Source organism: Trematomus bernacchii, unplaced genomic scaffold, assembly GCF_902827165.1.
Source record: "Trematomus bernacchii unplaced genomic scaffold, fTreBer1.1, whole genome shotgun sequence".
NCBI lineage: Eukaryota > Metazoa > Chordata > Actinopteri > Perciformes > Nototheniidae > Trematomus > Trematomus bernacchii.
This window is the reverse complement of record NW_022988082.1, coordinates 148,205-175,465: the sequence shown is the minus strand read 5'-3', so window position 1 is coordinate 175,465 and position 27,261 is coordinate 148,205. Positions and strand designations below refer to the sequence as shown.

General features: G+C 38.9%; 1 protein-coding gene across 1 annotated transcript in view; it reads right to left on the bottom strand.

Moving 5' to 3' along the window:
- LOC117474923 (glutamate receptor 2-like) overlaps positions 1-25,374 on the bottom strand; it is a 110,674-nt gene extending 85,300 nt beyond the window's left edge. The window contains 2 exon segments of the mRNA XM_034120958.1: positions 17,663-17,803; positions 25,160-25,374. Of these exon segments, the coding sequence (XP_033976849.1) occupies positions 17,663-17,803; positions 25,160-25,229 (211 nt within the window). The 5' untranslated portion in view covers positions 25,230-25,374.
- Between the last annotated feature and the right edge of the window lie 1,887 nt (positions 25,375-27,261).

The window sequence follows — 27,261 nt, the reverse complement described above, 5'->3', positions numbered from 1 at the left end:
CTCCGGAGTTCTTTTTTTCTGCGGATTTTTCACGTCTGGGTGACGTTTGCGAGGACAACTAAGCCTGCTCCACGACGCATGCAGCTAAGCTAACATGGCGGATGGATTCCGGAGACCCGACCCACTCGTCTTTGACGGTAACATCGCAGAGAACTGGCGAGTATTCGAACAGGAATATGACATTTTCATTGCGGCGACACACTATGACAAGCCAGCACGCACACGAGCATACATTCTCCTCAATATAGCGGGACCAGAGGCCATCGAGCGCGAGAGGTCTTTCGTCTATGCGGCTGAAGTGAGGGGTCCTGGTGTGGATGCGCCCATCATCACTCATGCTGAGTCTAAAGAAGACCCGGAGTGTCTGAAAAGAACATTTAGGGAGATGTGCAACCCTCAAACAAATGTCCCTATGGAAAGACACAAGTTCAATACAAGGAATCAAAAAGTTAGTGAGCCAATTGAATCGTATGTCAGTGCTTTAAGGATCAAGGCAAAGAGCTGCAAATTTGGGAATCTCTATGAAGAACTAATCCGAGATAGACTGGTCTGTGGTATCAGTAATGACAATTTAAGGAAAGTGCTCCTGAGAGACTGTGATTTAACACTAATCAAGGCTGTTAACATATGTCAGATCCATGAGATGACTGAAGAGCACAATAAAACGCTAGCTATGCCACAGCACTCTGCCACAAACGTGGATTCAGTTCAGCCTTACCAGAGAGGAACACGAAAATACAACAACAAAAGGAAACCTCAGGCAGATAAAAATGGATTTAGCTGTATTTCCAACTGCTACAACTGTGGAGGTAGTCATGCAGCAAAGAGGGACAACTGTCCAGCTAATGGTCAACAGTGTCACACCTGCAAAAAGTGGAATCATTTCAAAAAGTGTTGCAAGTCCATACAACAAACATATAACAAGCAAGGGCTCAGGAGGATAGTTCATCAACTAGAACCTGATCAAGCTGATACAACTACAGATGAAACATTCTATGTTGACAGCGTAACACTGCAAGTAAGTGTTGATGCAACTGATGCACAGATAGAAAAAAATGATGAGGCTTTTGTCACTATGCACATCAATGACAATATAGTTGAGATGAAAGTAGACACTGGTGCGAAGTGCAATGTTCTGTCAAAAATGTCATTCAATGTGATAAAAGGAGATACAGACGTGTTTTAAATCCACTAATCTTGTTGCATATGGTGGAAGCAAAATCAAAACTGCGGGCGTAGTCAGACTGCAGTGCCACCTAGTGGGAAAAGTCCACACACTGCCATTCTACATTGTAGAAGAGGATGTCCTGCCACTGCTTGGGCTACGAGCGTGCAGACAGATGGGACTAGTTTCATTCAGTGAAGCAGTTCATCAATTAAGCCCCACTGACGATGATTTTTCAGTTGAGATCCAAACAGAATACAGCGATCTCTTCTCTGATGAGCTTGGAAAGCTACCTGTGACGTACTCCATGACTCTCGACCCAGATGTAAAACCAGTCGTTCGTCCTGCACATCGCATACCTGTGGCTATCAAAGACAGAGTCAAAGCTGAACTCGACAAGATGCAGGAACTGGGCGTCATCATTCCTGTCTCAGAGCCCACTGATTGGGTGTCCTCTATAGTAGCCACTAACAAAAAGGACAAACAAGAAATCAGGATATGCATTAATCCAAGAGACTTGAACACTGCTCTGAAAAGACCACACCATCCTATGCGTACTGTGGAAGAAGTCACTACACACATGTCAACAGCAACTATGTTTTCTGTATTGGATGCAAAGAGATCCTTTTGGCAGGTTCCACTCGACCATAAGTCTTCCATGTTAACCACTTTCAGCTCCCCTTTTGGTCGTTACAGATTTCTAAGAATGCCATTTGGAATCAATTCTGCCAGCGAGGTGTTCCAGCGCTCCATGGAACAGATCTTCGCTGGATACCCCTGTGAAATCATCGTTGATGATATCATTATTGCAGGTAAAGATGTTGCAGAGCACGACACCAACCTGAGAAAAGTGCTTAACAGAGTCAGGGAGGTTAATTTAAGGCTTAACCCCCTCAAGTGCAAGTTCAGGCTAAGCCAAGTCGGCTATGTCGGCCATGTTTTCACCAGTGAAGGACTCAAAGCAGATCCTTCCAAAACAAGTGCTATTAGTGAGATGCCAGTGCCAGCAGACGTCCCAGCCTTACAAAGATTTCTGGGGATGGTCAACTACCTTGGAAAGTTCATACCAAACTTCAGCCAGCTGTCAGCTCCACTACGGCAGCTCACACATAAAGACACAGAATGGACATGGCATGAACAGCAGCAGAAAGCTTTTGAAGATTTAAAGAAACGCATGTCTTGCCCACCGGTGTTGCTATACTATGATGTTGACAAGCCAGTGACACTTACCTGTGACGCTTCACAGTACGGACTCTGTGCAGCGTGTTTGCAGGAAGGAAAACCCGTAGCGTATGCTTTGCGTACGCTAACTGAAACGGAAACCAGATATGCTCAAATCGAAAAAGAGCTGTTGGCAGTGGTCTTTGCATGTTCAAAATTCAATGACTATATCTATGGTAAACCAGTCACTATTGAAACAGACCACCAGCCCCTCGTCACCATACTAAAAAAGCCCATACACACAGCAAACGATGTAATAACGTTTAAAACTTTTTCCAGTCACTTGCCCCATGCATTCAGCAGCAGCGGGCCATTCACTTTGATTCTATCCCGTTATGAAATGTCCTCATTTCAACAATAAAGAAATGCTACATAAATGTATCTTGCATATTTTATCGAACCATCTCCGTTTCTAACTTTCAATATATTTTAAAAGAGATCTCTCTCTCATCTGCATGCGGGGGCGGGGCCTCACAGACACGCTGCCTCTCTTGCTCTCTCTCACGCACGTGTGCGCGCGCGCTCAGACACCATCACATTTATTGAGGAATGTAAGTGGAAACTGAAATGCACAAGATAATTAATATGTTCATATGATTTTGTGTAATAAAACAACCTCAGAAGTGATCTGGAAGGAAACTGAACACAACGTGTCCTCATTACTTCTGTTTCACCTGCACAATACAGGTATTATTACTGATACTGTGGTCCTCATATTGGGGACCCGTAACAGTTCTTGGGGGCTCGTCCGGGATCTACGACACCTGTGATTGGAGGACGTTGTTGATCCAGTGATTTCTGAACCTGTGGCTCGTCATCGGTGTGAGGGGCTACAAGAATCCAGAGCGTCTGACTGCTGCCAGAGCAAGAGGATTTTGAGGGCTGAAGACATCTGATCAGCGACGTGCAGTCAGTGGAGGCAGGGGAGGCATGTAACGGAAAAACAATTAAAGAAAAACTAAATAATAATAATAATAAAATGTCTCCACTGATCTTGTGTAAATGTGATTTCTGTATGATTCCAATCGCATTTTATAGTCAAAATCAGCAAATTTGCCGAGCTCCGCTACGGGAGCGATGAGAAGTGAGGCAGGCACGAGCACTGCCTCACGTAAGCCCACAGTAACTTGCTGGAGCACGGGCACTAATTTAGCGCGGCCACTTATTTTGTGAGCGCGCTCAAGCCAGTTACTGTGGGGGTAAGGTGAGGCACAGGTGAGCTCTGCCTCAATTCAGAATGCGTCACCCCACAGAAACTGGCTGGAAAGCGGGCCCTAAGCGCATGCCTGTTACCATCTCACTGTAGGTCACCAATGTAATGTTTGTAGATCCCTTTATTACATTTATCCTCGCCATCCATAGTCTCTAAATAACTTATTTCACGTATATATGATATTTAGGCTCGCTGGTCTCATCGTACAACGGCAATGAAAAAAGCACCAGGAGAGGCAGCCATAACCTCTGCCGCACTGAAGGGGGCGCACGTGAGCCCACAGGTTCTTGTTGCTACTGTTATTCTACCGCAAACAACAAACTAGACTTTTGAAACTACAGGAAGATAAGGAGGACTTTTACAAAACAGTAATAGAGATTGTTGTCCAGAAGGATAGCATGGACTTATATTCATCTTCAAGTCAAGGTAAGACCACAACTGTAATGAAAATGGGATCTTACTTAGAAAGAACAATCCAATATTTAGATTTTGGGTATCCTTTTGTTGATCGGTCTGTTTAAAATTAATCATAGCATCAGACTAAAAAAGCTTTTGAAAATAACAGAATATTTCGATTAAGGTCAAAATAGGCTATAATATTTGTAAATCTGACTCTGAAAGAGTCAGTGCCTCACCAGCCATGAACCTCACCGCACGTCACTGCATCTGATGAGTGGTCACAATGGCAGATACTGAAAGGAAGAAGCTGGTATGGACTAGGGATGGGAATTTGAAAGCAAATGTATATTCCAATATTCGACCCCCCAAAAAACGGTTAACCGGTTAACCGAAATGTAAATATCCTATAAAAAAAAAATTGGGTCAAAAAAAAATTCTAAAATGTTTTTTCGAAAAAAATATTTCAATAACTTTTGGTAATTAAGAGATTAATAAGTCCGATCTGAGTCGAGGGGGTTAAAAATATAAAAAGCTCTGCTCGCGACTCTGTGAATTCACTGAATACAAAAGTGGAGGAAACCATGTTTTGTCAGGCCGTAATGAGTTAGAGACTCAGTATAAAGCGCTAAATGTTTTGGTATACCATAGTTTGTTGTTTTAATTTCTTATTGGTCAAAGAAGCTGCAGTTTGAAATATGTCCCCCCCTTCTCCTGAAAAGGCTGTGAGAGCAGCAGCCCGGAGTGTGTCTGCTCTTTTCTCTGATGCCTGAAAGAAGGCTGCATTGTGTTTCTCTGTTTAAAACAAGGAGTGAAAGATCAACAAGTGATCTGAAGTTGGAGTGAATACATTGAAAATTAATAGATCAATGTGTGATTTGAAGTTGTAGATATATTGAAATAAATAAGAAACAATGATTTGTCGCTATTTAAACATAGTCTTTGAGAACTGATTGTTACCATTGCATTGCATTGTGAATTTCATGGTATTTGTCATTTGACTAAGAATTGTACTTAATTATATTTCAAAGGAACTTAATTACATACAGTAACGTTAAGGGAAAGTAAAAAGAGGTTTACTGAGTTTATGAAGTACATTAAGGTAAAGGTTTTATTCAAATTAAATATAATAGTGGATTTGTCCACCTAGTATAAGACATAGAAAGAGGAGAATTGTTAAACATGAAATAACAAACACACTGTAAGAAATATATATTGTAATATTATTTAGGAGTTGTATTTATCATACAATAGTGACTCTCATTTGGTGGTTGTTTAAGTAGATAGGAAACTGAAAACACAAACGATTCACCACAATGGTATTTTTTAAGTTTATGAAGAAAGAGTAGTAAGTAATAAGCAGGAAGTTTTTATAAGTTTGTCAGTCAGAAGGAGTCTGTTAATGTTTAAGCATGACAGAGGCTCTGTACGATGCTTGCTCAAGCCCTCTCACACTGTTGGATAACATAAGAGGTCAAGTGTGACTGATGAGAGAAGCTTGTGGACAGGAGCAGCTGCAGGGCACAGTGAGGAAAGAGAGAGACAGGAGAATTAAGATGTTTGGAAGAGTCTAGAGAGAGTAAAAGTTATATAAAGTTAACTACTATTCTGGAAAATGTTCCTATGGTTTACTGTTTTATGAGTAACATAAAATATAAATATATTTATATTACTAGATATAAGAAAAACGTGCTTATCTAGGTTAACAGAAAATTGCTATTAACCAGTTTCAGCTGCAACTATCCTATCTTTGTTCTAAAGAGAACATACGTTGCATTTACAATTAATGTTAAGAAAGTTCACAATTGATACCACTAAAGACCGTTTTGGATTAATAGATTGTTCTTTAGGCCCAGAGATATTTATTCTTGGAATATATGGCGTGTCTGTCATAAACATTCATGCTTAGATGGAATAAAGTGTTGAGATGTTCTCAAGAGTGGGAGTTTTCACAATGCTTTTTTTGTTTTTATTTAAACAATTAAGTGATAAGGAAAGAAAACCGTTCCGTGATGATTTCTTTAGGCTTTAGCTTTAGTAATGAAGATTACATTTTGTGAGGAAACCACCAATAATTCCTTTAAGTGTTCCAAAACTATATTCATTAACTGAAATCAGATTACTTGTTTTTCAAATATAGCGTGGATTGAATACAGTTACTTGATGTTTTGTATTCTGTTACAACCCAACCATGCTTGTAACACACAACTTAGATAAACAATTAGAAAAAGAATAGAATAAGCAAGTAGATAAAAGATGAATCTATAGTGGTTAAGGAAGGTTTCCTTGTTTTGCTCATTGACTTAGAACTGAAGTAAAGAAGAATAGTGTTTTATGAAAACTGTCATTCCTCATGGTTTTAAAGATAAATCATCAGTTTGTATGGACTTTGATGTTGAAATGGATCATGGTGGAGAAGGAATACCTTTTTGGTTTCGAATTTAAGAAGATTGTAAAGCTTATGTGTATGTTCTTTTCCTGACTAGAATTTAAAAGCAGGACGTCAACTAGACAAAAGAGATTTTACAATGTAGTTGTACTACTTTTGATGAAGTAAAGAATCTGGGTAAACTACCACCGTTAGTTTGTTTTAACATTCACATGTTTCAGCATTCCTGACCATATGGACACTCAGCCATTGTATAACCCGTTGGGGGAGATTTAAATTGAGTTTTTCTCTAGTAGCTGATTGGCTGTGATTACAGCAACATTGGATAGTTGTGCGCCACCTTTGGGTTGGACTCTGAATCAGTGTGTTGGTGAAATGTTGCTCACTACAGAAACAGAAGAAGTGTGCAAAGAACGCATCTCTGAGGAGGTTTTGACATTTTGCTTGTGATGGACATGAACCCTTGTTGTCAAGGCAACAGTGGTGTGAAGAGGAACTGCAATTTTTGGGGATTTCTACTGTCCAGAGGACAACGTGTGTCTGCTGATTGTAACACATTGATCCAAGAGTTTCCTTGAGCCCACTGACCAAGGCCGTTTCTAGCTTTTTGGGGACCCTGCCACTGACTACAGCTGCAGAGGACAACGAATCACTGACTGTTCTCATTATGACAATATCTTGAGACAGGCTTGTCTCAGACTGTTTGTTCTGAAGAAATTATGCAATGATTTTACGGCATAACTGTGCAAGAGTTTTCCAGAGGGTGGTGTAGAACATTATGCTTAGTGTTTAAGAAGAGAGGCTGCTTGTTTAACGATGGTCTAGAATACTGAAAAGATTAATACTATTAATATCCTTTATTTTGCATACAAGACATCTGATTATTATATCACACAGAATAATCTTGAAATATAAACTAGCTATGGGTAAAACGTGTGGTTGTTATATCATTGTTATCATGAACTGAAAGTAAATAGGGAAATAGTGTCTGGTTAAAGATGAACTGATTTGATATCCTAGAGAGGGTTAGTTATATTGTGAATACTTCACAAAGTATTTACTAATGTATTTTGAAGAATAAATAACAAAAACACGAGTCCAGGTTTGTTTTTTAGATTTAAATTGTCTATTACAAAAACTGTTCACCTTAGGTCTAGCTTTAGACTTTGATAGTAAAGGAGTATTTAGGTTTATTTTTTATATATCTGACATTTTTTAAATATGTTGGCTATTCACTAGATAGAGATTTATTGAGGACATTTCTGAAGATTGAATATTTGTTCCATTTCTAATATTCCTATTTAAAACGTAATTTTAGAGTAAAGAAGGCTGATGCTGAACTTGGAGAAATGTGTTAGTGGTCTGCATGATGTAAACAAAGAGGCTTTGTTTGTTCAATCACCAGTTAAATGTGATACAGTAATAATGATTTACTTTAGTACCTGGTACTGTAAAATGGTTTGGTATGATTGATTTAGCTAAAACTTAGTTTAACATCCTGATGTAACATTATGAGATATGTTCACTTCTAAGGGTAAACAAATTAATAAAAAGGACTATTATTATTATTATTATTATTATTAATTAATTTGAAATATTAATTAAAAAGGCCGATGACTGCAGGTTCACTTAGGGATGCCTTGCAAGAACATTTGTCAGGCTTTGTGTTTCCTAGGGGCAGTACATTAATAAAGTGTATTGATAATTTGTTTGTTTAACATCTGAAGGAAATTATGCTGCGAACACGGGAAAAACTTTGTTGCATTGTTTGACATCAACACAATGATGTCACTGATTACAAACTCCAGCTGGTAGAATATCAAAGTGCACAACTATAGGACATGAGATCTCGAGACTGACTTAGACTTTGCAAAGACTGAATGAATGTGAATTGATTTGTCAATTCCTGACTGTTACAGTAACACTGACCCACCGACAAAGTGATTTTATTTTGGGATGTACGCATTGCTTTTGGCAATGGTTTTCTGACTATGCCATATTAGTTGAACCATTGTGAGACATGGTGCATGAACTTTGTCTGACTATGCATGATCCCTGCATGACTTGATGACTATGTAACTTGATATTTAACATTGTTGATTCTTTTTGACAGGAGAAAGTTTTCCTGATGATGAGTCATAGGACTTTGAAATAACATTGTATGAGCAGATGGGTACTCTGAAGTATCTTACTTGGGGAAACATGGTCTCTATGGTTTTGAGGACAATGTTTCCAGGAGGGGTATAATGGGTTTATTGTTCTTGTTCACGTGAATTTGTTAACCCTCACATGATCCAGAGGGCAAATGAAACAACTTTTTGCCTAAACAACTGATTGGTTGATTAAATGTATTGTTCGAAGTTGAGATCTGATTGGCTTCAGCACCGTGGCTGAACAATTTTGCAGAATATGTTTGTTGTGTGCTTAGGAAATTGTGGGTAAGTAAAAACACAACACAAACAACATTTCATGGTTTCAAGAAGTTTAAAAATGATAGGTAAGACTCTAAGGCCTAGTGGTTGACTGTATAGGCTGTTAACCCAGAATGCAAGTGCTATTTTCTACCCAGGTCAAAGCTGTCTTTCCCTTGCAATCTTGAGGAGGGAAGATGGATCATTCTGAGGCAGATGTTTAAGGAGCTGCGTCTGGAGGCAAACTGGAGTGTCAATGAAGGCAGCTGAATGACTACCTTCAGTTCCAGCTATTCTTCCACTGCTATTGTCTTATGGGTTTGGGTCAACACGAAGAACAAAACCCAAGATGTCTGAGATGATTTACAGCCAAGTATATTAGTAATCTCAAACTCCAGAGAAGAAGATCTACCGTCAACTGCTCTTTTACAGAAGTCTCAGTTTTCTGACTACAGTTCCGTCCAATTCAAATGGAAATGATGTTGCTTCAGATGTCATCAAGGGATTTTGCTATGAGATGGGACATCACAGCATGAAGGCTAAGATAGATATTCCATCTAAAGACTACGCATGGAGATCGGAACGTGCACACCCTGAAGAAGTGTTCACTGGACAATATAACAGAAGCAGAAAGAGTGTACGCCAGTTACATCTTGCTATAAGTGTTTTGGAAGATTTTTTTATTATGTATAATCAAGTATTAAATTGAATGTTACTTTGTTATTAGGTTATGTATGTAAGTTTGTTAAACTTGAATGGGACAAATAGATTTTTTCCTCTTAAGCATACTGAGGTTTTTTAATGATTTTCCATTTAAGTAAGAGTAGATTAGCGCAAATTGTCTTTTCTTCCACTTTTTGTGTTATAATCAAAAAGGTGTTTTTTTGGCTATTTGTGAGTAGGTACAGTACAGGTGACCTGTGACTTCTGCCTTGAGTAAAATGATTATTCATTGATAAATATTTTTCAGAAAGTCATTTTGGACTTTCCAGGGCGGATCTCAAAAGGTTATTTGTAAGAGTATTTATTGGATGATCTGGAAACTTAAATTAATAAAAGGAGGGAATGTTATATCAATCTTGGACCTAGTCATAGTAACTAGGTATGTTATTGAATTACAGTTTCCATAGAATCGTCTCTTTGCTAATTATTACGTTAAGTGAGCTGACGCCAAGCTCAGAGGAAATGCAAAGGGGCTACATTTAGATATAATACAGTTAAGTGTTAGTTAATGTAAGAAATGTATGTGCGTTCATTTGCAAACGTATATATAGTTTGTTAATTGGATAATTCATATCCTGCAAGACTCCGAAAGAAGTCATGAGATGATGACCTTTCGACATCTGGAACATGTCCAAGTTTAGGAGACCTGACAATATGTGTGCGTTAAACATGATTAGGGAACATGTTCGTGTGTCATTTAGGAAACGTATATTTGGCCTGTGTTTTCTTGTGTTCGGGGGAGCATTTCTGCGATTGGTTGCTGTTGAAGCAAGGTAATGTTTCCCCATTGTTGTTTGGTGGTGCGCAACTAAATAATAATGATTAATCTCAACTATTTCTGTGTTTGTGTTTCATTGATTCCTCTCTGTTTCATTCTTTCCTGTTGTGTGAGTGCTGGATCTCCACAACACCATGTTATAAGTACAACATTTAAAAGCAATTGTTCCGCGGCGGAGGGTGTGTGTGTGTCTACAGAAAGTCTAGTTGTGATAGACACGGTTCGCCACTGTTTAAAAGGTGTGTTATGGCAATCCTTATTACAGCGTATCTCTGGCATATTCATTAAGGTCACATGGTAAGCTATATGATGTGTGTTACTGAGTTGGGTCACACAGAGTTAGAGAGACAATGGTCGTTCTGAATTATCAATAGATGTATTCATTTTAAGTGAGCTGACACCGAGGTTAGAGGAAGTTCAGAGAAGGCCTCAGGTTATAAAAACAGTTAACCTTTGTAGTTTACTACTCCTAAGGATGTCATGAGATGATGACTTTTAAACATATACAAGTGTGGCATTCAGAGGGGAAAACATGTGACATTTTGTGTGGTAGGCTGCATGATAAAATGTGTGTGCGTTAAACATGGTTAGGGAAAATGTGTGTGTCTTCATTGCAGTGGCTATATATGCTGTATGATTGTTGCTACTGTTGTTGCAGCAGGTGATGTACTCCAGATTATTATTATTGTTGCGCAACTGAATAATAATTAATCTCAACCAATGTCTGTGTTTGTGTTTTATTTATCTCTCTCTGTGTTAACATTAAGGTTGGTGAGCCATAAATTGCACTAACAGGTGATTTAAGGAAACGTCTAAAAATCGAAAATACCCTTAGACTCCAGAGGGTTAAACACCTGAACTTTTGAAACAACATCCATAACATTCATCTGGCTGCAACTTACAAATGGTTTATCTAATATATCATATTCCAATCACTTGTATATAGACTCTTATTGCACTATTTCACTATTTTTCGTTTTTGTATTTACTATTTTTTCAGTTTTATTGTGGAGCCTGTCATAACTACACTGTAGCTATGTACGTATGACTAATAAAAGCCTTGAACTTTGAACCTTGAACAATAGAAAGTCACACATTTCGAATTTCATGGACAATTTGTGGCCATTATTTGACCTTTACAGTTGCTGTACTTTAACCTGTTAAGCCCTATAGCCCCCACCGGCGGGGGCAAACAAAATAATTTTCACGAAACTGTGTCTCAGGGCTTCTTAACATTTAACAACCTATTAATGTTTCATACCCACTTTGCTAAAGTGTATCCTCTTGTCCCTGAGAGTAGACAGCCTATAACTTTTTAACTTCTGCACTAGATGCGGTCAGAACTGAGAGATGGCATGCTCTCTCTATTAATTATCGAATTCACTATTCACCACTTTCATTCTTTCCACCTTAACATAGATATCAGCTTTTCTGATTTGTACTTTCATGCAAAATATTACAGTCTACGTCTGAAATGTGTGAGGATGCTTGCTTCCTTAACCTATTAAGCTCTGAGCCTGTTTTTCAGGTTTCAGGCTCGAAAATGACATGCCCAGAACAAATGACTACATCTTCCCTTCTTAAAGGGGTACATTTATAATATTTTTTCTCAAAGCAATGATACACCTGTGAGTTGGATGTAGAAAAGTCAGAATCAATATAGATGTTTTTATTTTAAAGTAAATTCAGATTTAACATAGTAAAAAATGTTAAATTATAGTTTCCGTCCAAAAGAAAACCATTACTTGTAGTGAAAACCACCCTTGAATGATGGGATAGTAGACAAAAAGCTTTAGGAATCCAAACTATAACATATAGTAAGTACCCTGTATCAAGATTGATGCAAAACAAGTGAAATTTGACCTTTTTAGAGAGGTTTAGAAGAAGAAAAAAACCACCTCTACGGAATAATTTGTTTAGTTCTCAGAAAAAAGTCAGAATTTCTCAGAACAAAAAAACCCCTTTTTTTTCACATCCCCATTTTTTTTTCATGTGGCCCTAATCCTCTTCCGTACTTGTCTGATTACATTCTCAAGAGTATCATTATTATTATTTATTTTTTAGAATAAGGTCTGCCTATAAAGCCTATGGGGTTCCTTGGGGGTCAGATTTGAAAGACCATCCTATTCTGAGTTTGGTCCCAAGTGCTCCCAAACAAATAGTGTCATTTATTTATAACAATCTTAACTCCTAGAAATATATGCCTACATCAGGTATGAAAGCATGGGATAGAGAAATATCCAAATAGTGGACAAGAATGGTTAAAACAAATTCAAATGTGTTATGTAACCTGTACTGTATTCTGTTGTGATGTGTAAATTGATGGTGTTGCAACAAAAAATGAATGATACAAAATATATATATAAGCGTTATTTTTATTTATTGAATAAAAGTTGACTACTTTAAGAAAATGTATATTAAAGAGTGGATCTGTTACAATCAGGGATTGCAGGCGATGAGCCACATAACATGTTCCCTATTAACTGAGGTAGGCATTTTTGACTTTCTTCAGCAAAATAGGCTTTGAATATCAGCACATTATGTCTGTGTAGCAGGTGCAAAACAAGAGTATACACAGCAGAGAAAGAGGACTGCATGCATTCACTGCCATCACAATACTGTGTACTCATATAGCAGAGCTCTGAGCCTCAGGCCATCATTACATCAGGCTCTCATGGAGGCATCCTGATTCCCATTGTTTCTTTTCTTTGCTCCACAGCTTTACTGCGTTGCACAAACGTAACATGACTCTACACTGCCCCAGTTAAAAAAGGAACGAAAGAAGACATCTTTCAATTTTAAGAAAAAACAACATTAGGCTGAGCCATCAACACATACACACTGCCGGTCATCAGAGAACCCGCTGGTATAATAACCTGGCCAAAGGAAGAGATAGAAGCTGCTGATATCAGGACAAGGAAGGTCCTAACAAAGCATGGAGGGCTTCACCCCAAGTCCAGCCCCCTGAGACCTTGGACTCATGAGCGTCAGAGCCACTATCCAGGATGAAACAACAAAGATCCAGGAGTACATCAGGAAGAGGACCACAACTGACGACATGCTTAGTGAATGGCTCCAGCAGCAGAATACTAATAAGGAGGCAGGAGGGGAGGAGGATCTGTCATGGAAGGACAATCCCCCGCATGGCATGTACCATTGACAGATAGAGGAAGTGGTTAATATCCAGAAATCATACCAATGGATGGAAAAGAGCTGACCAGATCCATAGAGGCCGTGGTCTATCATACCAGACAGGATCCCAGGTGTAGGGTGTGTTCAGAGGCCCCTGTGACAGTCCAGCACATAACAGCAGGGTGTAAGATGCAGGCAGTTATGGCATACATGGAGCGCTATTAACCAAGTGTCTAGAATAGTGTATGGAAACATCTGTGCAGAATATGGGCTGGATGTCCCATGGTCAAAATGGGCAGCACCTCCAGAGAACGACAAAGCTAAGATCCTGTAGGACTTCCAGATCCAGACTGATAAAATGATAATGGTAAACCATAATCAGGAAGAAGGAACACGAAAAGCTTGGGAAATACCGAGAGCAACCTAAAGAAGATGTGCTAAGTGAAGGCAACAGTGGATCAAGTGATGATCGGAGCGGCGCAGCAACCCCCAAACTGGGCTTTGGCTCCAGGAAATCCCAGGAACAGCATCCGATATCTCTGTCCAGAAGAGCGCAATCCTAGGAACAGCTGAGATACTGTGCAGAACTGTCAGGCTCCCAGGACTCTTGTAGGGGAGCCAAGCATGAAAGTCCTTATTTTATTTATATATATAATAGGGAGACCTGTGGCTTACGATAAGCCCCTATATTTGCTGTCTCTCTTTTGGATGCTTCTTCTAAATCACTTGTTTTTTTTTTACTAAATAATTGTTTATTAATATATTATTCAAAGAGGGTGTTTACAATAGTAAAGTTACTACATAAACACTCACTGCATAATATGTCACTGGAAACAAATCTAGAATGTCAATTAATTATTAATATTCCAGTGGGATATTTTTTTTTTTTTTTATTTTAATCGTTTATTTGGCAGGGACAATGCACAATAATGAACACTTAAAACATTCAAATGTGTCAAGCGTAACAGTGCCAGATTTGGCTTTGAGCTAATTTCCATCCGCAGTCCCTCACATAAAACATTTAAGAAGTTTACATTTTACAAACATAGCAAAAACAAATACATGATGTGCAAAAGGTACAAAAGAGCAAGAGCAGCATCCACAAGTATTTATGACATGGTAATATAATATAACAGCTACGACATGTAAAGTGCAAGAAAGATAAAAGTGCCACATAAAGTGCAAGAGGAGATACCCCTGTGTTAAAGTGCATTTAGCGGTGATTGCACGTCTGTTTGTTTCTTAACCATTCTTTGAGTTGACCTTTGAAGCTATTGAGAGTGGGACAATCCCGTATCTCAGTAGGGAGGCTATTCCACAAAGAGCTGCCTTTAATGGAGAGGACATTTTGTCCAAAAGTGGTCCGTCTATGGTGGACTTCATAGTCTCCTCTGGTTTCTGACCTAGTGCAGCGTCCAGTGTGTTTTTTGTGGATGAATTCCCCTAAGGGAGGGGGGGGGGGGCAGTCCATGTAAACATTTATAAATAAAACACATACTTTTAAAATACTTAAAATGGTCAAAACTCAAGAAATTGAGTTGGCTTTCTGTCAAAAACCTTGATAGCTCTCTTGTACAGCTGTTCTATGGGTTTCAGGTTTGTGGCACAAGACCAGTTTGTAAAACAGTATTCAATATGGGATAGAATCATACAGTGGAGGTATGACTTTGCAGCATTGACAGTTAAGAAGGGTCTAATTTGTTTTACATTTTGCAAGTTGAATTTAATAGTATTGGATACTTTCTTGATATGTTTCTTAAAAGTCAAGTTTGAGTCCAGTATGACTCCAAGATACTTGAAGTGGGAGACTAGTTCTATTTCTGCTCCGTTTAAAAACACGTTGGATCCTTCGATTTTGACTGGTCGTTTACTGAACATCATGCATACTGTTTTTTTTACGTTTAACTGTAAGCAAATGTTGTTCAGCCAGTGTTGAACCTTGTCCAAAGCATTAGAGAGACAAGATGAGATCATTTCAGTGTTTTTCCCATGTACAAAGATGACCGCATCATCGGCATACATTTGCACATTCAACTCAGGACATACATTCGGCAAGTCATTAATGTACAGTGAAAACAGTAACGGTCCAAGAATGGAACCTTGTGGAACCCCAACAGGGTTCACAAGGTAGGGGGATTTGGCACCATTGACCAAAACACAATGTTTTCTGTTCGATAAGTAAGACTTAACCCAATGTATCGAAACTGCCGAAAAATTGAAATGAGTCAGCTTTGTAAGGAGCACCTGGTGGTCAACAGTGTCAAAAGCCTTCCTAAGATCAAGGAAGACAGCACCTACATATGGGCTCGTGTCCAACATACATTTAACCTTTTCCACAAAGACAGTTAGCTGTCTCAGTGGAGTGGTGAGCACGGAAACCAAACTGCATTGGGTGGAGTGGAGCGAAACCTTTATCTAAATGTTTGGTGATTAGTTTTGACACCCATTTCTCAGCTACCTTAGAGACACAGGGGAGGATGCTGATTGGTCTGTAGTTGGACATCATTGCCTTATCCCCAGATTTAAAAATCGGTGTCACCGTGGCCACTTTCCAGGATGATGGAACTTCCCTCGTGCTGATAGATTGATTCACTAGCATAGTAATTGGTTTTATTAGACCGTCGATATTTGTCTTTAGAAAGTTGGTGTCGAAATCATCTGCATCCCTAGCCTTAGAACCTCTTAACCCTGAGATTATATTTTTTACCTCCACCTCTGTGATTTCTTCCAGGTCAAAAACGGGGTGTGTATCTACAGTCGGGCTAGGTGAGACCTCAGATGGCGGGAAGAGCTTTGTAATGTCCAGAGCACTATTTAAGAAATACTCATTGAGAGAGCTGGCCAACACTGCAGGGTCTTTTATCAGGGTATCATTGATTTTTAATTCTAGAACATTATTTTCCTGTTTGGTATGTTTACCTAATAGTTTATTTAAAATTTGCCAAACGTTTTTACCGTTACCTTTCGCACCTTCAATTATATTGATGAAGAAGTTAGCTTTGGCCTGTCTTATTGTTTGTGTTACCTTGTTACGAGCATGAGTGAATTTCTGTCTATCAGTGGATAGTCCGGATTTCAAACTCTGCTTTAATAGTTGGTCTCTAGATTTCATGAGATTCCTGCACTGTAGATTTAGCCAGGGAAGATGATGTTCCTTCCTGTCCCTAAGGCACCCTCTCCTTGAAAAGGAAGACATTGTATCATTAATTTGAGATATAAACAGATTACTGTTTTCACCAATATTTTCAGAGGAGAGAGTGTCCCCACAATCAATCATTTTCACTGCCTCCATAAAACGTTGTTGCAGGTTTTTGGGGATGAAGCGAGAACCGAAGACAGGGGTTTTAGGTGTGGCCATGAACCTTTTTTGTGTGAGTTTCCTGGTAAAAAGAACAAGATTATGGTCAGAAAGACCAGTCAGGAAGTTGTAGGTTTGAACTATTCTGTCAGCTTTGTTAGTAAATAAGAAATCTATCATAGTCTTGGAGGTTTTGGTTATTCTAGTCGGTTGATCCATTAGTTGTATTAAGTTGTGTTTATCCGTGATCTGTTTTAAGTTCTTTCTATTTTGTTTATCATTCCAGCTTATGTTAAAGTCTCCTAAAATGATTAGCTCTTTGTTGGAGTCACAGGAATTCAGCAGGAGTTTTACCTGATCATAGAAATCCACCTTAGCGGTGGGTTGTCGATATAGGCAAATCATCGTGAGGTACATTTCCTCAGAAAGTGTGATTTCCACACCAACACAATCAAACTCAATATTAGCTGGGAGTGCAATCTCCCTACAGGTAATGGTATTCCTCACATAAAGCAACACCCCCCCTCCTTTTCCCTTCAGTCTGTCCTTCCTAAACACATTATATCCTGACATAGATACAAGAGTGGATGGTGACGACTGTTTTAGCCAAGATTCCGATATTCCCAAACAGTCAATGTTGGATTAATATAGTCTTTTTTTCTTTTGATTTTGTTCAGATGATGGGTTGCTACAGTACAACAGTGAGGGGTTTGGTGCCTTGCTCAAAAGTAGCTTGGCATGAGATGAACTGGCACCTCTCCAGCTACCATTTCACACACATTCAATAAGAAAGACATAGAAAAAAAACCAGATCAGATATTGACATTGAAAGCAGCCTCAAAATTAGAGTACACTGGTCAAGCTATGCACTTCTAATACACATTTTCCTCTGTAGTTTTTCAAACCATGTTTGGTAAAAATAAATGTGATACTTACAGCAGTTAGTGACAGCAAAGCTGTTAGCCACCTCCAGGTTATCTATGTGTGGAGTCAGTCTGAAATCTGCCATTCCAAACTGAACCATGCCAACCCTGAACGCACTGTACTCCTGATCTGCACCCCGCGGAAACAGACCGCCTGGAAACACAAGACACAGACAGACCATCAGAAAGAAAATTATTCGCTATATTTTTTGTATAAATATTACAGTGTTTTTACTTTTAATAATAATACATTTAATACATGTTTTTAAAATACATTTTACAACAAAAATGTTTTTAGGGATTTATTTCAATGTATCATGAACCATAAACCCTTATAATATGTGTTTCATTCAAGTCACCAGTTCTCTAGTCCCAATCACTCTCGAGTCACCACTTTGCGAATCCGAGTTCAAGTCGAAGTCACTCAGTCCGAGACGAGTCCGAGTCATCATTACCTGTGTTCAAGTCCGAGTCACAAGTCTGAGACGTCATGTATTAATCGTGTGGATATATTTGTTTAGATTTAGGCCCCGGCTCCACGGGGACGAAAACGGGTTGAATCCGCATATTTCTCATGCGTATAGCCCTCTAAGCTCGACGACGCCGTAAGGGAAACGTAGAAACAGACCCCGCAAACGACAACGGGTCCAAAGGTGGATAGATCTGGGAACAGAGCGCTCTGGGGGGTCCAACGGGGCCGTGGGGTCGCCTATACGGTCATCCGTTTCATAGCCCCGCCTCTCCCCGCCTCTCCCCACCTCTTCCCACCTCTCCGCGTACCCCGCATCATTGCTGATGTGTTTCGTTAACAACAACAATAGCTATTTTAATTACCTCTCAAACTACCTAAACTAGTTATAAATATGTTTATTTTTACTGTCGAGTCATCATTACTGGATCAGCTGCTGCATGAGACAGACACTGACGCTGTGAGAAGAGAGGAAAAAGAGATAGGCTCTGTGTATTTTATTTTCATATATCATTATATCGTCGTTATTCATTTGTTTTAAAGCTCAATAAATAACAAAGAAGACCTTTGACCGGCACTTTTATAATTTTGTCCGGAAGATTTAAACTTTAACACACGTTGACTGGCGAAAAACTCTGCCCGGATCCCTTGGCCCCCACCGCGGAGAATAAACAGAAGTGCAGCCATGACAACGATTCTTCTTCGCTGCTTTTGTGGAGGAAGTTGCTGCTTTTGGTGGAGGAAGTTACAGCGCCACGTACAGGTTCGGCATATGTACTGCAGCTTTTCCAGCGTTTGGATGTAAACGGAGCCGTCTCGTGGAGCTTGACACAATCTGGTGTATATTGCGTGTGGACGGAAGGTTTTTTGCGGTTGCATTTGCGTTACTCCGATGCGTTTTGCCGTTTTCGTCCCCGTGGAGCCGGGGCCTTAGCTGTTGGATAGCTTTTTATCAATCAATATTTGTTATTGTCTACATTGCTTTAATAATTATATTTTCTGCATTGCTTTAATTTTGTCTATTTTACTCTCATTTGTCTATTTAACTTCTGTGAGGCACTTTGGGCTACAATTCTTGAATGAAATGTGCTATACAAATATAAAGCTTAATATTATTATTATTATCAGGGTTGAGTCGAGTTTTAAAATTGCCTCCAGCGCTCCATTCTGGCCCCTTTAATGAGCTGCTTTACAAAATTAAACAAAATGACACACTGTCACATTTCAGGGTTATTTTAGTTTATTTAGCGGTTCCAAAACACACAGAATCTGAAAAGATATTGACAGTAACATTCCACTCACCTAATTAAACCATCACTGTACTGAATTACTTTTATTTCAATAAATAAATAATATAAAAAATATAAATTTTGGGGATAAAAGTCAACTTTTATAATGTGGTTGTTTAATTTCTTTCATTTTTACAATATAGTATACTTCTGATCAGAATCTTTTTTATTCAAGTTTTCATTCCATGGTGAGGGCGTATCACTGGAGGTATTGTTGCCAACACCCATATCTGCAAGTGTTTCCGTTTGCATTTTAAATATAAACTGTAAATGTTTTTTCTAATAATTTCTTTAGTTATCATCCACAAGTTGTGTGTGATGATTTAAGTATGTTTTACTGTGTAGACAATAAATGAACTAAATGTTCAGTGTGTGCTCACTGCTTTTTCAGACACACATTAGGATCTTTACTGAAGTTTCTGCTGCATCTGCCGCAGACGGGCTGATCGCTTCATCCGTGCGGTACACTGTGACTCACATGCGCTTTAGACGTGTAAAATGTATTTATATTTCAAAGGTTGGTTATTACAGTGTTATATAATATTTTATATGTAGCACAACTCAACAATGATAAATAAAATAATGCTCTTTCTCAGACCTGGAACTTAAATAATTTTGTGAAAAAAAAGAAGATAATATTAATAATAAAAAAAAATCATAAAGGTGCGATGACTAGTCAAATAATCCCCTGAATTGACGACTATACTGGTCAGCTAGAAAGATCTATAGTAGAGGGCAGTCCTAATTATTAAAGACAAGAAAGGCAGTGCAGCCCACAGACTGTATGCATGTGATTTTACAACCCAGCCTCAGTCTCATTTCGTCTTATTGTCACGAAATACAGTGAAAATAAAGAATTAAGACAATAATTGTGGCTTGATATTGAGAAATGCTAGATGAGGCCCCCTCCGCGAGGTGAGGCCCCACGCAGTCTGCGTGATCTGCGTGTAGGGAGGGGCGGGCCTGTGTGTGACACAGTGTTAATTTCGTCAACGAAAACTATGACGAAAAATGTTCGTCAATGACCTTTTTTACATGACAAGACGAGACGATGACGAGCTAAAAATTGATTCTTGATAATAAAAACTATGACGAAATGTATATTTTGTTTTCGTTGACGAGACGAGACGGGACTAATGTGTTAATGGTGGACTATCGGATATTCAAAATGCAGGGTATTTCCCCCCAATTGTCCGTCTTGTCTGTCAAAATGCATCTTACGTTTCTAACTTGCAATATCATTATTTCCGCTCTCTTCACTCCAGAAGAGCGATCTCCCTGTGTCTCGTCTGTGTGCGGGGGCGGGGCCTAACAGAGACGCTACAGCGGCACACAGAGATCTGCCGGGGACGGAGCGTTCAAAAGTATAGTGACACTCGACAAGGCTCGATGTGGACAAAGCTTGTTTGCCATTAGTGTTTTTGCGTAAGCGCATTGACACGAGCAGTCTGTCCAAACAGCTGGTCAAAAGGCATCTTATTCAGTCGGAGAAATGCACAATTTTCGACTTCCTTAACTCGTAGCTCTGTTGCTCCAATTACGAGTAACGTTATCACATCAGGTGTGCAGAGGTGGGAGAAGTACTCAGATCTTGTAGTTAAGTAAAAACCAGATTGTAGGAATACTCTGTTACAGTAAAAGTACTGCATTCAAAATGTTACTCAAGTAAAAGTAGAAAAGTATTAGCATCAAAATAGAGGTAAAGTACCAAAAGTAGTCATTGTGCAGATTGGTCCATTTCAGAATAATATATATGATATGTTTTATAACTATTGATCATTAAAGTGTTATCAAAGCTGGTAAAGGTGCAGCTAGTTTTAATTACTTTGTATACTGCAGGGTAGCTTGTGAATTTATTCCAGGTGGAACTAAAGTCTGATTTAAGACTTGATTATATTTCACATCATTAATCCAGATCTGTAAAAATACCGAAAGGTATTCAATAAATGTAGTGGAGTAAAAGTACATAATTTACCTCTGAACTGTAGTGGAGTACTTGAGTTTTGCTACTCAAGTACTAAGTAGCAAAACATTTAAATACTCCAGTAAAGTACAATTACCTCAACGTTTTACTCAAGTACAGTACAATATAATAACATAATTATATGTATTTATTTATTTCACATTTAAATAAAGCAATGTTAATTCGGTTAACAATTAACATAATCTGCAATAATACTATTCTACTGTTTCTTCTTGCACTATTTGTATTATTGTATTCTTCAAATTGTTTAACTGTATTATGTCCTATATATATATATTATGTTGCATTGTTCGAAGAGCTTGGGACTTTCATCGCCATATCTACACTTCAGCATCTGTGCCTATGACCATAAAACCCCTTGAACTTTTGAACCTCGAACAAAGCATCAATCCTCGACCATTTTGAGAATGCACAGGGGCTGTGATCCTCTTCCTTCTGAAGGCCGTCACTATCTCCTTGGTCTTGGTTACATTCAGAAGCAAATTATTTCCACCGGTCCACTCCAAAAATCATCCACCGGCACTCTATACTAGGGCTGTGCGATTATGGCAAAAATCATAATCACGATTATTTGGGTCAATAATTGATATCACGATTATTAAATACGATTATTCATTGACTTTGAAAAAATCAATTTATTGAACTTTAAAACAAATACAAATAATAATTTGAACAGTATCTTTTTAACTGTTGATTACCCTGAACGTATAATTCAACTGAAAAACCAATACAAAAATAAATAAAATAAATGATACATTTAAATAAATAATATCAAAATAATAAATACCAATAAACAAGATCAACAAATATTTTGGAGCGCACTTCCACAAGCTACTAAACATATATAAATATGATAAATACAAATAAATGAGACTAAAATAAATGAGATCAAATATGTTGCAGTGCACTGTCACAACCTAGCAAAGCTAAATAATTGTTTTTTTCGATTATGTAGTTTTCGTAATTGTGGTAGGCCAAAATCGTGATTGCGATTTAAATACGATTAATTGCACAGCCCTACTCTATACTCCTCCTGTCCATCGCTCATACACCCTACCACTGCAGTCATCAGAAAATAATACAGCTGCTGCAACAGGCTGCCACCTCGCACAGCACCATCTTACATAGTGTTTTCATCACACACATGTACACAGCACCACACAACCACTGACATTTAGTACGGCAGTGTAATATTACACTTAAAGGGGACCTATCATGCAAAATGCACTTTTGTACGTCTTTTACACATGAATATGTGTCCCCGGTGTTCCAGGGAACTCACCAAGTGTCAGAAAACACAACCCTCTCTATTTTCCTCCATACCCAAATCTCTAAAAAAGGGGCTGCAACGGATCTGATAAAAACTGATCCAGATTTGAACATTTCACTGACGTCAGGAAAGTGGAGCTACGGCTATTGGGCCAACTCTCCACCTATCAGGGGAATGTGGGGTTGGGCCACGGCCGGCCATTGCCGCTCGAAAGCACTGGAGACGCTGTAGTACATATTCCAGGCCTGTAAGTGGCGCTGTAGTCTGCCACAAAAGCAGCGAAGAAGACTTCCCGCGCATGGTTGCCATGGTTGCCCTTCTGTTTATTCTCCGCTGTGGCTCTTTTTCTCCCTCCCCGAGGCAAGCGTTTGCTCCCGCTGCTTTAATTCAATGCAATCCCTCCCCGTCGAGGCAAGCACTGTAATTCTCTCCGGTTAGTCCACCAGCAGATGACAAACACCCACCTCTCCGCCTCTTCCAAGGAACGAGGGGACCGTGCGGCAGAGTTTCAGTTTCAGTTTCTTTCGCCGGTCAACATGTCCGTTAAAGTTTAAATCTTCCGGACAAAATTAGAAAAGTGCCGGTCAAAGGTCTTCTTTGTTATTTATTGAGCTTTAAAACAAATGAATAACGACTCTATATAATAATATAATAAAACACGGAGGACGGAGATCTCTTTTTCTCCCCCTCTTCTGACAGCCCAGCAGCTGATCAGAGCACGCTCCCCTCTCCTGCAGGGGGGCGTGGTCAGCTGCAGCTCATAGAATCAGACCCCTGCAAAAACAGGGCTGGAAAGAGCAAATGGAGCGAAATGAGGCATGGCTAAAATGCAGGATCTGTTTGGTATTTTGAAAAAAAAACTATATTTATATACTTTATATAGGTATGGCCCTACAATATATTGTTCAAATATAGCATGATAGGTCCACTTTAAGATAAGAGAGACTGCGGATGGAAAGTAGCTCAAAGCTAAATCTGGCACTAGACACACATTTAAATGTTTTAAGTGTTCATTACTGTGCATTGTCCCTGCCAAATAACCGATACAAAAAAAAAAGGTTAGGGATAATTATTACGCGAGGGCGGTCACTATTGAAAAAACATCAACCGACAGCCTCGCTTCACATGATCCCGCTTATCACACGGCCACATACTAAACAAACTAACGACTTGACTCCCAATATTAATTGAAAGGATTTCATTGAATTGAAAATGATCGTATTGCTTCCGTTAAGAAAAAAAAACTCCGCTCCACAGCGTACGAACGGTTGAAACTGAGGCAACAACAACTTAATTTAAAATGAATGGCAGCTCTGATTGATGTTTTCTGTTCCAGTCAAAGTCCTTAAACACTGTCGGAGCCCAGACTGTACATGCCGATAGAAGCTTGTTTAGCCCCTTCAGCATCCTTTATTTCAGGCATCTTAGGGTTGAAAAAGGAACCGTAAGTGGAACCGTAAGTGGTAAATTCCTAAATCATTTAGGTATTTTAGGAATCATTCCTGCACCACTCTGCTCCCACTATACACTCTTCTTCCCCCTCTAGGCTGGGGTCAGACTGGTGCTACAGTGACTCACTATCACCTCTAGAGGACCAGGTAGTATTACTAGACAGGACAGATACATTTATCTCTGCAACACAATACAGACTTCTTTGAAATAACGTCAACACTCTAACCTGTTCAAATGTGGTTGATAATGTGTTTATTTATTTATGTGAAATCATGGCAACGGTGTCTATCTCACATTTCACCTTTAAAGAGGGCTGCTTCATCCAGATGTCTGTTCCAACAAACAGAGTTCCCTCCATCAAGGAGTAGGTTGTAGGGGCTGGATTGGTATAGGGGCATGGAGCTCCATGGATAAACACATGATACTCATCATGTTTTAAATTCATCTTTGGGTTGAGTAATTGATTGGGAATTTGTTGGCAGTAAAATGAATGACATGACAATTAAATGTATCAACCCCTTTCCTTTGATTTCATTAAGGCAACACTTGTAGCATGATAACATTGACATGGCTAACAAATAGTACTATTTGAATGCAATGCAAAAGCATGTGGTTAACACTGAACACAGTGGCTCGGGGATTGCTGTGTATATCTGCATTTGTGGTCCAATAAGGAATTCATCTCAGGAAACACGTCTGAAGAGCTGGATTTTAATCATTTGGATTGAACTACCGAGAAACAAACGTGCATATGCGTGCGTGCGCACACGTTTCAATGTTAATTAGATGCACGCGCATATAAGCACATACACACACATACAAAAACAATATGTTGACATAAATAGGAGCACTGCAGCAGCCGCTGTACAGTCAGAAGGCCTCTCGACAGAGCGGCACGGGGGACATGACAGAGGCCCTTCCGCTGGAGACAGAGAAAGAGCGGGGGATGCGCGAAGGAGGAGAGCAAGGGAGTAATTTACACGTACGGATGAACAGAGAGGTAAAGACAAGGAAGGAAGGGGGGGTGACAGAAAATAAGAGCCTACCGATTTGGACACTCGGAGATCCGCACGACGCCTCGCGCCATACGAGCGTGAGTATCAACAGCAGTTTCATGGTGTTCAGATCCTCACGCGACGCCACAGCAGCTTCTTGTCGGTTCCTAGCAGAACATCAGCTCCATCACGCGCTGCGTGCTCATGGCGTTAGTCCAGTCCGTCAGAAGCGTCTCGAGCTCTGCAGATGCCCTCTCCTTCTCCTGATATGCGCGTGCCGCTGCTGCTGCTGGAGAGGGGTGCGCGCGGCGCGAGGTTTGCCTAGGAATACCGATGAGGCACGAGCAGGAACCGAGAGCAGCGGAAACGGTCGAGACGAAACACGCGAGCGTTAATGAGAGCAACATCAGGCTAGAAGACGAAAGCTCTGCAGCAGCTACTCTAACATTATTCTGACAATGAAAAATGCATGATGGAGGACATGCATATAGCATTCTATATATATTTTTTAATAAGATTATTGATTTCCCCTGATGCACCATGACAGGCCTATCTGAGTAGGATGTGAGCTAGGTCTCTGTTTATTCTCAAAGGAGGCACAGTGAAATCCATGAAAAAGAGAAGAATGACATAGTCTGATGTGCAGGGGTAAATTGGGCATCAGCATCTTACCTCTGTAACAATGCATATGTTTACAAAAAATGCTTTTAATATAAAATGTAAGTCAAAATGCGTGCTCAGCTCATAAAAGACCTGCTGCATGTCAAATCGAACGGCAGCAGCAGTGTTACAGATGTGTCACTGGGGGAGGGGGTCTGCAGTATCCAGACCACCCGACTCTTCTGAAGCACAAAGCCCGTCTCATACTGTATGCTTTATGGGTTATGATATGTCATATACTGTCACTACACATTTCTCTTTTAAATTGAACATTTGGTTCGATTCTTTATGCAATTATTCCTGCGGTAAAAAGTAGTTTTGTGCAGCCTGAATTTGCACATTAGCATGATTAAAGCATAACATCTAAATGTAAAATTATAGATGGAAATGTGTGTTAAAATGTGTTAGTGCAATGATAATACTTTGTCATTTGTGATCTCCATATTGATCAAAAATAAATATACCATACTTTTGGCCATCATTGTGCAGGATAATGTCTACTTGTTGAGTACATATTTCTTTTTTACTTTTCTTAAGAAAGATTGCAAGAAATTGTCAATTGAAAATTATTTTTTAAAAGAGATGGAAATATTGAGATATTTGAAAAGGTGTGTGTATGATGCGATATAAGATGTAAAATAATGACAGTATAATATAACTATTTTATATTTCCAAAGGCAGCTTTAAAGTTGTACATTGGAATAGTAAATTATGCTCATCAAGTCACTAATATTATTGTGGTAGATGCAAATGATCTCTCTGATTTGCAACAAATTTTGTTTGCACATTGCTAATATAATTTCAAAGGTATTTCAGATTGGCAGAAGTCAAGTATTTAAATGAATGTGAGTTTTACGGTAGTATAAGCACATTCATTAGAAGCCAAGAAGTATGCCGTTTAAAAAATGTATTGATTTGATGTACTCTAGCAACATTTTACAAACTCCTACATTTTTTTATTTAGAAGTCAGCCATTTTGAATAATTTGAGTTTTTCTGTATTTTTTAAAAACTTTACAAACTTGTTCTAGATAGTATCTGAACACTTTGATATTTTAAGGTACTCACCCCATGTCAAATGTAATGCTTAGATGGGTAGGTATGTCATAGCACAAATGATGGAAATGGTAACATTAGATAGGTTTTACTTTAATAGAAATGTCCATTTATTAAGTGCACTTTAATATACATTTTTCTTAATTTGTACTTCATTGTACTTTTAAAAAGTATATTAACTTGCAAATACTTATAGTGGTACGTTAGTCTACTTTTGAAAAGTTAAATATTTGCAAGTCCTTTGTAATACACTATTAGTATGCTTTATTTAAGTAGACTTTAATTTCACTTCATTAAAAGTGTACATGTATACTTACAAACAGTGCACTTTAATGTTAGTTCATTTTAAACTGTACTTCAGTGTACTTCGTTTGTAAGTGTTTATTTTATAACACTTGTGAATAGTGTACTTTGTTTACATCTCTGGGAAGTGTATAG